Here is a 15,645-nt window from a genome sequence, read left to right on the forward strand (position 1 = left end):
TGTACAAATAATAAGTGTACAGCTCATGCATGGCACAAAGAACACACCCATGTCACCAGCACTCAGATCAACAAAAGGAACATTATCAGCCCCTGGAAGCACCTCCCAGCCCACTTCCATCAACAGCCTCCCACCCAAGTGTAACCACTATTCTGACTACTAGCAGCCTGGTTAGTTTTGCAATTTTTGAACTTTATATAAATGACAGCAGACGATATCTTTGGGTCTGGCTTCCTTTGTTCACGTCATGTTTGTGACATTCATCCGCGCAGTGGCAGCAGCTGTAGTTTGTTCATTCTCGTGGCTGGATCATATTCCTTTGAATGAATACAACAATATTTGTCTGTTCTTCGTTGACGGACATTTGAGTTGTTTCCAGTTTTGGGCTATTACAAATAGTGCGATCTAGTTACAGTAAGTGTATTTTTGTGAAGAGTGATGCATGTTTGTGTTAGATATCAGATTTTTTACTGTTTAAAAAAGTATAAAGTAGAAAGGAATGAGCTCGTAAACATTCTTCTTCTCAGTCTCGTTCATGATGATATCAGTATGCTTTGGGATTCGGAGAGGAAGGGGTGAAGCCACACCAGGATAGATCCCCCCTGCCTCTGGGGTCTATGTCTCAGTTTTAGCAGGCCTCACATATGACCATCATCGGTCCCTTGGAAGGAAGTGAGGTTTTCTACAGGTTTCGTAGGAAGAGCTTTGGAGCAGAGACCCCATACCTAACCCAGAGGGGGTCCTCCTCACACAGATGCTCCTCAAATTCTCAAATCTGCCTCCCACATACCCCACCACCTCAGATGACTTGCTCAACTTCTCCAGTCTCAACCATTTTATCTGCAAAGACAGATTAGAGATGGGTGATCTTGTTAGATGTTTCCAGTTCTCAAATGATTTGAAATTGACCACTGTTGACAATTAATTATGATATGAACAGTTATTTGTTGAGTGCTTGCCTGGTTTTCAGCGTTTATATACGTTATCTCATTTAATACTTCCAACGTTTATTATCCCCATTGTAATGTTGAGGAAACTGAAGCTCAGAGAGGCTAAATTCCTCACTCAAGACACACAGCAAATATCAGAACGGGGATAGGAATTAAGCCAGTTCTATTCTAGCCTTCACTCTCAACTGCTGCTTCAGTTTTTTTTTTTTTTCTTTAATGAAATATTTCAGGCACACCAAAAACTGCAGAGAACATTTTCTGTACATCCACCAAACAGTCTCAGAAATAGAACATTAAAAACATAGTTAAAACTCTCTGGAATCCTCCCAGTCCCACTCCCTCCCCCTAAGCAGTGGTAACCTATCCCCTGAATTTGATGTTCATCACCCCCACATGTGTTTCTATGCTTTTACACGTATGCACTCATAAAAATATTCTGAATTGTTTTTCAGACTTTTGAACTTTATTAAATAGTATTATTCTGTCTGTGTCCTTTTGCAACTAGCTTTTTCTTTTCACTCAACACTAATTTTTGAGGTTTATTCATGATGATACGTAGAGTTCTAGTTCATTCATTTTCACTGCTGCATAGTGCCTCCCTTCAAGGATATACCAGAATTGATCCATCCATTCTCCTGTTGATTGGCATTTAGATTCTTTCCACTGCTCTGCCATTAAAAGGTGCCTCAGTATACATTCTTCTACATTTATGTCTCTTTCCCTTTACTGAAATTTTAATGGGTGAATTTTCTTAATCACACCAGGTTTTCTTTTAATCTGTATATATCTGTGGGAATACTGGGCAGTTTTATTCATTCATCTATTTTTTCCTGAGCACCTATGTTACAGATTGAATGTTTTTGTCCCTCTAAAACTCACATGTTGAAAGCTAATCCCCAATGTGATAGTATCAGGAAGTGGGACCCTTTGGCAGGTGATTTGGTTATGAGAATTGAGCCCTCAGGAATGGGATTAGTGCCCTTATCAAAGAGACCCCCCGAAAAACCCTTGCCCCCTTCCACCATATGAGGACACAGCAAGAAGGTGGCCATCTATAAACCAGGACATGAGCTCTCACTAGACACTGAATCGACCAGTGCCTTCATCTTGGACTTCCCAGCCTCCAGAACTGTGACAAATAAATTTCTGTTGTTTATAAGCCACCTTGCCTATGATGTTTTTGCTATAGAAGCCCAAATGGTCTAAGACAACCTACCATGTGCCAAGCACTGTGTTGGGTGCTAGGCAAAGAGAAGTGGTTAGAAGACACAACTCTTGATCTCTGGGAGTTTGCATGGTTGACCAAGCACCAGTTGCTGTCAGATGAGATGGGAGATGCTGGGAACTCACAGTAGGGCTCTGAATGGTGGGGTCAGGGAGCAGAGAGAGATTCCACGGAAGAAGCAGAAATGCAGGGTGTTAGAGGGAGTGACCAGCCCACCCTGGGCGTCATGCCCATACTCCTTGCAGTTAGAAGACCCCCCTCCATTGTGCATCTGCACCAGGACAAAATCACAGCAACCTTTGCAATTCCCCCTTCTCAACCTTAGTCTCTTTTCCTCACATTAACAGTGATGTGTGAGTCAGTTGCTTAATGCATAAAAAAAAAAGTCTGACTCTGGGAAACCCACACATGCTTGAATTCTGGGATTGGAATTCTGTTCAGAGCCCTAAATGAATGACATCCTCACATCGCCTTAGATTTGTCCTCTCCATCTGGAAACATTATAATAAAAAGGTCACGGTTCATGTGCATAATACATGTACTGTGGGAAACAGTCTATATATGCCTATCATTTAATCCACACAAAATCCTCATTCTCTACTTTTTAAAAGATGAAGCCCAGAGATGTTAATTAATTTACCCAAGGCCACACAGCTAGGAGGCGGCAGAGTTGGGGCTGCATCCCAGGTCGGGCTAACTCCAGCATCCTTCATCTTAACCTTCTGACCTCTGCCAGGATTTGCCTAGCATTTCTGGAGGCAAGTTCTCCTCCTTTCCACTTTAGAAAAATGCCATCAAGTGGGGGGTTACTTACCGCCTGACACAGCCCGTTCACTACTCTCATATTCTCTCCATTTGCATCAGCTACTCAGGAAATTAGAGCAAATCCTATTTTTAGATGCTGGGGTCCAAATGACAGTGGTGATGGGTTAGTGGCTCGTTTTTATGAAAGTAGCTCAGAGGTGTTACCTGATCTTATGCTCGGAAACTCTCTTACATCACCGTTTTGATCTTTACAGTTTATTTCAAAGATCGCTTTGTTTCTTGCCTCTCTTCTGTGAGTCCTGCAACAGACTTTAGCCAGAAACAATAACATTCTGAGCTGAAATAGATGGCATGGAGAGAGGATGAGACTCTTCTCAGAAACCTGAAGCACAAATGATGGCAGGGATAAGCAGAGAGTGGAGCAAGTCCTCCCCTCAAATTAGACTTTGCCCAGTGTTTGTGCCTAGATGCAGCAGACTGGCCCTTCCTGCCAAAACTGACTGTGTGTTTTAGTCCAAAACACCCTACAACTTTGCTACTTACTTTTTATAGCTAATCACCATCTCTTAGTTTCGAAGGCCAGCAAGGGGGCTAAACTATGTTTGTGGGGAGCTCTGGTAACCCTAAGACTTAGGCAAGGAAAGAAAAGAACAGAAGAAGAGGGGTGGAGATGATGGGAAGTGAAAGGAACAAATACAGAGTGTTTGATGCATGCCGGCAACAAATCTAATTTAATCAGTTTCATTCTCTTGTCAATACTGGAAGGGACCTTTATTCCCATTTTACAGATTAGGCAACCGAGGCCAGAGTGGTCAAGCAACTTACTTCAGGGCACACTGCTGGTAACTATGAGGTTAGGATTGCAAGATTTGCAAAATAGAAATACAGGACACCCAATTGAATTTGAATTCCAGATAAACAATGAAAAATGATTTAGTTTAAGTACGTCCCAAGTAAAATTATAGACTTATCCTAAAAATTTAACTGGGCATCCTGTCTTTTACCTGGCAACCCTCACTGAGGTTCAAACTCAGTTCTTTCCATTATTTCTCAGGCACTCCTTTACTTTATATATAACACTTTTATATATAATACCGCAGAATATGATTCATGATCATCATCAGCCAATATTGGTTGAATGCAGTGCTTTGCATCTGTTATTTCACTTGAACCTCTATCATTCTCACAGCACCCCATCAAGTAGGTACAATTATTGTTCCTATTTTCTGGATGAGGAAACCAAGGCTCAGTGAGATGCAATAACTTGACCATGGTCACATGGCCAGAAGGTACCAGAGCACAGGTTTGAACCTGTTTCTGTTTTGCCTATGAATTGTCACTTTTGTCACAGCTTTTTCAAAAGTTGAATTAACACACATGCAGAAAAATATTCAATATATGAACATAAGTTTCAATGACTTATCACAAACATTTGTGTAGGTACCAAACAGATCAAGGAAGAAAAGATGTCCAGCACTCCAGAAATCCCATGCGCTCCCTCCCAGTTGCACCGCTCATCCTCCTCAGAGATGCCATCGTTCTGGCTTCCAACCTCCAGTTGAGTTTGCTTTCATCCAAACATTACGTAAGTGAAATCCTACAGGGGTATTCCTTGGTGTCTAGTTTCTATCACTCAACGCTATGCTTGTTGGATTTACCCTGTGGTGTATATCTGGAATCTGGTCCTTTTCATTGCTGTATAGTATTCCACCAGCTATTATACACAGTGAATCCATCCTATTTTTGGTGAACATTTGAGTTGTTTGAGATTAGTTTAAAATGTGATTGTTTTAAAAAAATTTTATTGAAGTATAGTTGATTTACAATGCTGTGTTAATTTCTGCTGTACAGAAAAGTGATTCAGTTATACATATATATATATTCTTTTCCATTATGATTTATCACAGAATATTGAATATAGTTCTCTGTGCTATATAATAGGACCTTGTTGTTTATCCATCCTATATATAATAGTTTGCATCTGCTAATCCCAAACTCCCAATCCTTCCCTCCCCCACCCCGCCTTGTCAACCACAAGTCTGTTCTCCATGTCTGTGAGTCTGTTTGTGTTTCATAGATATGCTCATTTGTGTCGTTAAAATGTGCTGTTGTGAGCAACAAAAATTGCTGTCTGTGAACATTCTTGTACATGTCTTTTGGTGGACATAAGCATTCATTTCTGTTGGATATATACCTAAAAGTGGAAATGCTGGTCAGAGGTGGGTATATAGTCAGCTTTGGTAGATATGCCACGCAATTTTTCAAAGCGTTTGTAGCAGTTTACACTCCTAACAGCAGCACATTCAATTTCCAATTGCTCCACATTCTCACCAGCACTTGGGATTGTCAATTTTTGTAATTTTAGTGTAATGGTATCTCCTTGCAGTTTTAATAGGCATGCCCCTGATTTCTAATTAGGTTGAACACTTTTTAATGAGTTCATTGGCTCTCCGAACCTCTTCTTTTGTGAAGCCTCTGTCCCAGTTTCTTGAGCATTTGATTTGGTTTTCTTCTTTTACTTATTGATTTGTGGAAAGTTTTTTATAAGTTCTGAATAGGAGCCCATAGTTCTGGGTGTTGGAAATTTCTGCTCCCACTCTATTCCTTGAGTTTTCGCTCTCTTAAATGGTGTCTTTTAGTGAAGAGAAGCTCTTATGATTTTAATATATGAAATATATCAGTGTTTTCCTTTATGAATAGCGCTTTTTCCCTTGTTTAAGTCTTTTCCTACCCTCAAGGTTATAAAGATTGCCTCTGCTATAGGCTTCTGGAAACTTTGTTGTTTTGCCTTTCATATTTAGATCTACAACGCAATTGGGATTTATTTCTGTATATGGTGCGAGGTAGGGGGATTGGAAAACTCAATACTGTAATGATGGCAAATCTCTTCAAAGTGATCTCTAGACTCAATGTCATCCCAATCCAAACCCAACAAGTATCTGTTGTTGTTGTATGAGGGACCTGATAAACTGCTTCTAAAATTAATAGGCAAATTCAAAAGGCCAAGAATATCCAAGATAATCTTGCAGAGAGAATGATGAAAGAACATGTTTTATTGATGTCAAGACTATTATAAAGCTATAGTAATTGAGACCATGCGATATTAACGTAAAGATAACCAAATCGACCAATGGAACCAAATAGAGAGCCCTGAACCAGTCTACATGCACGTGGGGATATATGCTATATCCAACAAAGGTGGACCCACAGAGCAGTGGGGGAAAGACAGTTCTTTCAGTACATTGTGAAGGGTCATCCATATGGGGAAAAACAAACTTGTCTCCAGGGCTCCCACTTTTCAGCACTTCACAGTGCCATGGTACTCTGTTCTTATATGCTTGTATGATGAAGACAGTAATGATTATAACATCACCATTATATATTTATGATTTTGCCACCCTCAAGGTGCTTTCCAATCTATTATTTTCCCAAAACCCTAAGAAGCAGGCAGGAAAGACATTATTAGTCCTTTCATGGGTGATGAAGCAGAGACTCCAAGGGGTGAGTGACCAACCCAAGGACACTTGCCTAGCACTTGAGCCTCACCTGCTGGATTTCAAGCCTGCGGCTCTTTCCACTTTGTGAGGAGCCCAATTCCCATTCCTAAGGGAGATTAGGGAGGCACAGGAAGAAGTGGGCTTTGGCAGAGGTGGACTGGGAATGGCTGGAGGTTAATCACACCCTTCTCAGACCCCCTACTATCCTGCAGTGGGCTCCTTGACCAGGTGTCAGTCCCCGGACATTTCCCCAGAGGAGGTTTGTCTCCAGGATAGAGCAAGAGGGTTGTGAGTTGTGGTGGGAAGAGGAGGGCATGGGAAAGGTGCAGAGGCTCTGCCATTTGGAATAATGCTGGCACCCTGAGGTGGGGTGGGCAGAAGAGCTGGGGTTCTAATTCAAGCTCTGCCATGAACTTGCTGTGTGCCTTTGGACAAATGACTTCACCCTTCTGGGCCTCAGTTTTCTGTGCCTTCATCTTTAAATGAACCATCTTTCCAGGCCTTCATCTTTAAATGAACCAGTTCCAATATTTACCACCTAAGATGTTTGTAAAGAATTAACGGGAATTGTGCCTGTTGCTTAGCAAGGACTCAACAATTCTTGGCAATCGATATTAGTATTATTCAGATCCACTTCTTTCTGATAAAAAGCAATAGCTGCCATTGAGTGAGCATTTACATGTCTTTTTCTCATGTAAAACTGGGGGCTCAGCCTTAGCAAAGGATTTATGAGTTGCGTTTGCCAAGCCCTCTCCATCTCCTGATGCAGAATGGATGATTCTCTATGTGCCAAGCACTTTTACATGTAGGTGTAGAAAAAAGACTGGAAGGAACTACATCAAGATGTTAATAATCATTATCTCTGGGTGATGGGAGTGAGGTTGATTTGCTTTTCTTCATATTTTTAGTATTTTCTGAATTATCTACATTAAACAATAACTAATTTTATAATTGGGAAAACAATCGCTCTGATAAAAGAAATGCAGATACGAATTCTTCTTGCTAGTCTCAATGAGGAGTAGTCTGCAAAGGGCCACTTTAAAGCCTCTCCTTGAGTCCCAGGCTTAACAGATAATGGTTTTGGAGTCAGAAAGTCCAGGGTACAAATCCCAGCTCTGCTACTTTCTAGCGAAGCCAGGTGAGTCTCTTAACCTCTCTGAGCCCCAGTTCTCTCATCTGAAAGATGAAAATGGAACTAGCTGCCTCCTAGGGTTGTTTTGATGACTTAATGAGATGTGTTTGAAACTACATAGCCAGGTGTCTGGCATTTAGGAGGCTCTCACTCAGTGGTCGCTCTTTCATGAGATGGACTCCTTTCCCAGAGTTTCACTGGAGATCCTTTGAAAGCCGGCATTATGTACAATCCCACTCTACAGAGGAAGATACAGAGGTTCAGAGGGGAGACTTGTCCAACATCACAGAACTCGGAAGGAATCTTCTGAAACAGGCTCAGAGAGGGTAAATGATCAGCCAGAGGTCACACAGCTTAAACTTACTGCCTGTGTAGTTTGTGAAACAACAAACTAACACCCCACCCCCCAAAAAATAAAAAAACCAGAGTGCCCTTTATTGGGGGTTTACCATTGTGAGGCACCATGTTAAGCCTCTTGAACAAAACCAGCAGCAACAATAACAAATACGTTGCCGTTTATCGAGTGCTTACTCAATGCCAGGCAGCTTGGCACTTCCCACAATCGTCTCAGTTAATTCTCCAGACAACCGTAAGACGTGGGTCTCTAGAGCCCATTTTACAGACGAGGATACTGAGGCTCGGAGGCTGGGGCCCTTGCCCCAGCTCCGCAATAGGCCTGGCCCAGGGCTGCCCAGCTCCCCGGGAGGCTGCGGGAGGGCCAGGTGGCACGCAAGGAGTTAAGCGGTAGGCAGTGCTGTGGCTCCGCGCGGAGGAGCGCGCCGGGCTGAGGCGCGCTGCTGGCGGCGGCGGCGGCGGCGGCGGCGGCGCGGGGAGCTCGGGCTCGAGACGTGAAGTCCGGGGGAGCGAGCGAGGCAGCGAGGGAGGCAGCGAGAGAGAGAAGCGAGGCGGCGGGAGCCCCGCGCCCAGCCGCAGCCCGTGCTCGGCGTACAGCGGGCCCGGGCATCCCCGGGCGGGTGCCTGCGCGGGGCCTCGCCTTGGCGCGGGGCACCCGCAGTGCCGCCCGCCAGCCCGCCCGACCGCCAGGCTCGCAGGAGCCCGGTTTTCACTTCCTCTCGCCTCCGCCCGCCTCCCCGGCTCTCCAGCTGGCGTCGCCAACCGCCCCCTCGTCCCAGGCCACCGCTGTCGCCGCTGCTGCAATCCAGGACGTACACTCTTCCACTTTCCCGCTGGAGGCGCGGAGGATGTCCCTTGCACCACACCCGGAGAAATAGACCCTCGGGCCCGCCGGGAAGAGCCTTGGTGGCGAGAAAGAAAATCCAGTCTCTGCTTTCCTTGATGCCACTGCAGCAGCTGGCAGCTGGGAAGGTGCCCACAGAGCGGGCGCACCAAGCGGGACGCGGGAGTCGCAGAGAGAGAGACCCCGGGCGCCTGCTGGGCTCCGCTGGCAGAGTTTGCAAGTGGCTGAGACCCTCAGGTAAGGGCTGAGGGGCCTGGACCTGTTAGGAGGGCACCATAATGGAGGGGGTGCAGAGCTGCTGTGAAAGGATTCTTGTCCCCCATCTGGGCTGCCTGTTCCAGCCGCTTCCTGGAGGCTGGGGTTCAGTGCCCAGAGCCAGGTGAGTAAAGAACCCTGAGTGGTGACAGCCCAGCTCTGGGTAGATGACAAACTTTCTCTCCTCTGGCAGAGGGTTGGACGTTCCGGCTCATCCAGGCGTCCTTCCTCCGGGCATCCCACTGGGTCCCCAAGGCAGGCACATCCAGGGCTTCTCAGGATGAGCTGGGCCAGGGGGAAGGCAGTGGGTCCCTTTCATTTGGTTCATGAATCACCCCCTTCTTGGCCAGTTCAGAGTTCTGAGGGAGAAGGAGCTGGACGTGTTTTCAAGTTGACTTTACAAGGTGCTTGTTGGGGGTGATACTCTGGTGAATGAGATTCCCCATCATTTGGAGCCAGCAGCCAGGGCTGCCCGGGTGGTGGGCTCTGTGTAGAGTCCTTTGCAGTCTTGCTTACATCCCTTCTGGCGTGTGTGTGTGTGTGTGTGTGTGTGTGTGTGTGTGTGTGTGTGTGTGTGTGTGTACGTGTAAGGAGGAGGAGAAAGAACTGGGGGCGGGGGCCCGTTCAGCCAGATCGCCCCTATCCAAACCCTTCCAGCAGCCCCAAGCGTCATCACAGGAGCAGAATCACCTCCTTGGCAGAGATACTAGGAGGGGTGGGGAATCACCTCCCGTTCCTTGCAGCTCCTTAGATGAGCAAAAGATTTGGGGGAAGTTTCCTGAGCTGCTCAATGAGACCATTCAGACTGGAGCCTGGGGAGGTACAGACTTTTACAGAAAAGGGGTTGGAATTGACATTTGGGTGGAGGCTCCTGGCACTCTCATCCCTAGCTCTGAGGGTGTGGGTACCCCCCGCAATCCAGGCCCCTTGAGGCTCTGCTGAGCCCAGCACATAGCTCATGAGTTTGGCCAGATTATCTTTCCTCCTAATGAAAAACATGCTCCAAAGAGGCCACCTGGTCTCCAAGGATCATTTTGGAGCCACCCCTGTGGTCACAGCCCCCTAGATGGCATCATGCTTCCTCCCTAGGGTCCCAGCCTAGGGCTGGGGTCATATCGACGGACTAGTTGGTCAGTGAGGCAGGCAGTGGAGGTGCTTCTGGCCATGACCTGACAGCTGATGTATTTCCCTGGCCCTGTGGTCACTCTTGGCGTTTGCCTCTAGGGAATAGCATTGCTGTGTGGTTCCTGGACAGTACTTGAGGCATGAGGTGGGAGTCTGAAGACCTCCTGCCCTTGCTTGGGATTCTGACTTGGGGCCAGGCTAGGAGCTGCTTCTCTAGGCTGCTGGGACCCATGGATTCCTCCAGGGTGTCAGAGGCCAGTACTTGATGTTCTGGGGAAACCCCATCTTTGGGTCAGGAGGTTGAACTTCAAGTCTGCCCTCAATTTGCTATGTGACTTTGGGCAAATCACTAGCCCTCTCTGGGCCCGTTACTGCTTCTGTAAAATGAAGAGATTTCACATATCCTCAGAAGTCCCAGTTCAGACACTCTTGTGGCCCTGAGTGATTGTCACAGATGAAATTTTCAGAATCCCAGGAGGCAATGTAATTTCGTGTTTAAGAGATCTAGGACTCAGATCCATCTGAGTTTGACCAGTCACTTCACCCTCCAAACCTCGGTCCCTCCATTGTAAAATGAGGAGTTCATAGTTCCTACTTCTGAAGGGTGTTGGGAGAACAAACTGAGATGGTGCATGGAAAGTGCTTAGTGTATCTAGTGAGACTGGAGCTACACGGGTACAGCAGCAAGGCTGTCTGTTTTGGGGTCTTGTGCACGGGCGTCTGGGTGCTGTTATCCCTGGGGAGGCTGGCCCTGTCCTATCTGAGCACCAGGTGATCCTTGACTGAGGAGCAGGGTCCTTGTTCTCTCCAATCACCTGACACCTGCAGTCCCCGCCCCCTCACTGCTTCCTCATAAAAGCGCCTCTGGACCAGCAGCTCCTAGTGGGGAGCCCCAGGCGGTCTGAGAGGACTGGATGCATCCACCTGTTGCATTGCCAGGACAACAGGAGATAGAGGTAAGCTGTCCCCACGGCTTCAGCTTTGCAGCCGCGTAGGGACCCAGGACAGAGAAGTTCAGTATGTCTGGGTGTCAGGCACTCCATCTACTGAGGCCGTCTGATCAGGCGAGGCTGCTGTTCCCTGCGGGAACAGTCACGCCGGCGAAAGTGCCTTGTATGTGTGTGGGTTGCTGAGGTTGTGGAGGATGGCCGTAGATTGGTCAGCCTTATTTCTTTCTGAGGGGTTCTGAGGTTTGGGATATCAACGTCCCTCCCCAGACTAGGGTTTCTCTGGGACCATGCTAAAACCTCGATGGGGAAGGCAGACCTCATCTTGGCCAACACGGAGTGAGTTAACAGGCATGCAGTCAGGACTGGGGCAGGAGCAACTCCACCATGTGTTAGCTCGATCTGCGGGCTCGCCTTTCAGGATTCAGAAAATGAACAGTTTGCTTTCCTGGCGGAGTAGGATGTGTGTGTCTGTGTAGACAAATGTGTGTGAACGTGTGCATATATATGCATTCTCATGTAGGTATGTGTACGTGTGTGCATGTGAGTATGACTTACGTAAAAACCTTAAGTGTGTGTGGGCACATGTGAGACTAGTGTCAATATGAGTGTGTACTCATGAGATTGCATGTCCATGGATTTATGGGTGTGTGTGTGTGCGTCCCTATGTGAGTCAGCGTGAGTGTGGGTACGCGTATGCACTTGTGAGCGTTAAGCAGTTGTGTGTATGTGATTAGCTGCACAGATGCAGCTGTGTGTTGTGAGGGTCTGTGTGCTGATCCCTGTGTTTGAGGAGCGGTGCGCGTCGGCCTGGGCGCGTGCTTTGGTAGCTGTACGTGCTGTCTGCACATCTGTGTGGGCATCTGTGAGCTCCTGCGTGTGAGTGCATGTACACATGTGTGTTCAATGATGTAAGTGTAAACTTAGGCGCGTATCTATCTACATGCTTTTCAATGTACCTTTGTGTCTCTGAGTGCATATATGTGCATAGCACTGCACACTTTTCTCTGTGTATGTGTGTGTGACTGTTTGCCATGGTGCAGCCTCTGTGAGTGTCTCTATGTATACGTGTGACTTTCTGAGCATGTGCATCTGAGTGGTAGAGGGTACATTTGATTGTGTCTGCGTATGTGTGTGTTCCTGTGGGTGTGTACCTGTGTGTCTTGCAGTGTTAACTTGTGCATCTCTGCGTGTGCACACGTGTTTCTGAATGTGTGTACCTGTGTGAAGCATTGCATGCTTGGTTGTATCTCTGTGTATATGCATGTGTTTCTCAGTGTTGATATCTGGGTGAGTTGGTTGCCGTGTCCATTTGAGTGTGTCTCGGTGTGCACGTGAGTGTCTCTGAACGTGTGTTCCTGGATGTTGCAGTGTGACTTTTGTGCATGTCTCCTGTGTGTGCAGAAGTTTCTGAATGTGTATACCCTGGGTGTTGCATTGCATCTTCTTATGAGTCCCTGGGTGTATGATGTGTGTTTCTGCGTGTGTTTGCCTGTCCGTGGGGCAGTGTAACTTTTGTGCGTGTCTCATGTGTATGTGTGCGTTTCTGAGCACGTGCATCTCTGCAGGTGTGTCTGAGTGTCCACAGGGCTGTAAAGGTGTGGGGTGGCGGGGCTGTAAACACAGCCAAGAGTGTCCAAACAGAACACGTCTCCGAACCTTTAAAGCTCCTCTTCTGTCTGCTCTGCACCTCTGAACTGTGCTCATGCGTGTACCTTCCGAGCGTTGATTCAGCGATCGGTGGTGCCAGCTCTGAGCAGAGCGTTGGGATGTCGGATGTTCATTCTCCCGAGTGCCTTTGCTCTGATGCCCGTGTCTTCCTCTGCCTCCGGCTCCTTTGGCCTCCACAATAGCCCAAGTCTCCCTCACCAGAAGCCTGCACTTAGGAGAGTCGCTGAACAGACTCACAGATGTTCAGAGCGCAGGTATAATTTTAGGCAGAAGGTCTGAACATAGGCAGCCTAGGCTGCACCAAACATTTCGACAGCAGTGTTTCTAATTAGGAGCAACTTGTTTTCCTTAAATAAACAAATCAAGCGAGGAAAGAAATTGCCAGAGATTAATGGCTCCCTGGAGCAGGTCCAGATGTTGGGAAGATGGGGAGGGGGTCCCCACAGACTGCAAATGCTCAGGGTCTTCCAGGTTTTGACCAGGAGCTGATGAGGCAGGGGCTGCAGAAGCTGGTGAGGAGAGCGGGGCAGTGCAGTGTGGGAACCCTTTCCGAGGTTTGCCTAGTGTTTGGTTATTGGGGTAAATACATCACTGGCCCCAGTTCCTCCCTCCTCCCTGTATCCACGCCCTCAGCCATGCAACTTTGCTGTTCTTCCCACTCAAGGGGCACGCAGGGTTTATGCTCCTGATCCTTCACTTTGGGTTTGGCCATGTGTCTACCTTTGGTCATTGGTGGAAGTGACAGTGTGTCCATTCCAAGCTTAGGCCTCAGGGGCCTTGCATGTTTCTGCCATGGCTGGGAGAAGGGCTCCCCCAGGGTAGCTGCTGCCTCCTCAGCCTGACCCCAGAATGAACACATGTCAACAGTGTTGACACAGCCTCAGTTTATCACCTTAGGAAATAAAATCAGGAAGGCATGTCCCTTAGTTTGCTCATCTGTAATATGGGAATGATAATAATAGTGCTGTCTTCTAGGATTGTTATGAGTATTTACTAAGTAAATTCAGCCCATCTGCCCTCTCACCCACCCCCCTGGACACTGTAAAAGTGGGATTTGCCCGAGGTTGCAGAGGATTGGTGGCAGACCTGAGGTTAGAACCTGGGCCTTCTACATCCCAACCCATGACAGGGCCACAGCCCCTTAGATCCCATGCTACTTTCACATGTGAGCATATTAGTTTCCTGTTGCTGCTGTAACAAATGACCACAAGCACAGGGATTTAAAACAATACAAACTTATTCTCTTACAGTTCTACAGATCAGAAATCTAAAATGAGTCAGCAGGACTCTCTTCCTTCCGGACTCTCTAGGGGAGAATCCACTTCCATGCCTTTTCCAGCATCTGGAGGCTGCCCACATTCCTTGGCTCGTAGCCCAACATCACTCTGACCTCTGCTTCCATTGTCATATCTCCAACTCTGACTTCTGAATCCCCTGCCTCCCTGTAATAAGGACACATGATGACGTTGGGCCCCCTTGGATAATCCAAGATAATCTCCCCATCTCAAGATCTTTAATTTACTCACATCTGCAAAGTCCTTTTTACCATGTTGGGTAACATTGTCATAGGTTCCAGGAATTAGGACATGGATATCTTTGCAGGGTAGTTATTTGGCTACCACGGTGAAAAAAGGGAATGAATCATTCCACATTCATTGATTCAACACATATTTACTGAGTGCTTAGATGCACCAGGCATGAATATTTACTGGGCACCTACCATGTACCAAGGTGTGTCTAGGCCCTGGGGATGAAGTGTTGAGCAAAGAGAGGCCCTGCTGTTCTAGGGGTGATTCCAGGAATGGGAGTTAGAACAAAAATGCATAAATAAATAACTGAATAGCTTCAACTTAAATAGTGATGAGTGCTGTGAGGAAAACACAACAGGTGATGGCAGTGGTGTCTTCTGACAGCCCCTGTTGTGGTCCTCTGCATTCAGGAACCTCCCTCCCCTGCCCCTTCTGGTCTGGAGGTGGTCACGGCTCCTCTCTGTTGCCAGGCCCCAGGTGCTGCACTACCCACCCCTAGTGGCTTCCCCACACTCTGCCCTCCCATCGTAACTGTCCTTGGTCACACCGTTAGGGTGAGCCGTCTGTTATTACCTGCTGGTCCCTGACTGATACAGGTGCTTTTTATGTGCTGGGACGTGTGCTCTGCCCTTTTTGTATTTTCACTCATTGATCTTTTTTAAAAATATACATTTATTTTTGGCTGCTTTGGGTCTTCGTTGCTGCGCGTGGGCTTTCTCTAGTTGCGGCGGCGGGGAGGCGCTACTCTTCATTGTGGTGCGCGGACTTCTCATTGCAGTGGCTTCTCTTATTGCGGAGCACAGGATCTAGGTGCGCAGGCTTCAGCAGTTGTGGCACGTGGGCTCAGTAGTTGTGGCTAGTGGGCTCTAGAGCTCAGGCTCAGTAGGTGTGGCGCACGGGCTTTGTTGCTCCGCAACATGTGGGATCTGCCCGGACCAGGGATCGAACCCATGTCTCCTGCATTGGCAGGCGGATTCTTAACCACTGCGCCACCAGGGAAGTCCCACTCATTGATCTTTATAATATCCTTCTGAGGAAGATGCTCTATTATCCCCTTTCTCAGGTAGTACAGCCATATTCATAGCACCGTTATTCACAATGGTGGAAAAGTGGAAGCAACCCAAGTGTCATCGACATGGGATAAACAAAATGTGGTCCATCCACAAGTGAAATATTATTCAGCCTTAAAAAGGAACAAAATTCTAACACATACTACAACAAGGATGAACCTTAAGGATATTATGCTAAGTGAAATACACCAGACACAAAAGGACAAATACTGTATCATTCCACTTGTACAACATTCTTTTCTTTTTAAAAATTTTTTATACAGCAGGTTCTTATTAGTTAT

General features: G+C 47.0%; 1 protein-coding gene across 5 annotated transcripts in view; it reads left to right on the plus strand.

Moving 5' to 3' along the window:
* WSCD2 (WSC domain containing 2) overlaps positions 1-15,645 on the plus strand; it is a 246,209-nt gene that overhangs the window by 136,248 nt on the left and 94,316 nt on the right. For 2 of the 5 annotated variants that reach the window (XM_082417489.1, XM_082417493.1), the window contains exon 1: positions 8,890-9,004. Coding sequence is in view for 1 of the 5 variants with exons in the window: in XM_082417492.1 (XP_082273618.1) it covers positions 8,866-9,004 (139 nt within the window). In the remaining 4 variants the exon portion in view is untranslated. Of the gene's footprint in view, positions 1-4,380; positions 4,526-8,404; positions 9,005-9,024; positions 9,147-15,645 lie in introns of those variants that run through there. The other 3 variants (XM_082417490.1, XM_082417492.1, XM_082417491.1) reach the window with 3 other exon arrangements.

Source organism: Balaenoptera physalus (assembly GCF_965194825.1).
Source record: "Balaenoptera physalus genome assembly, chromosome: 12".
In the NCBI taxonomy this organism is placed as follows: domain Eukaryota; kingdom Metazoa; phylum Chordata; class Mammalia; order Artiodactyla; family Balaenopteridae; genus Balaenoptera; species Balaenoptera physalus.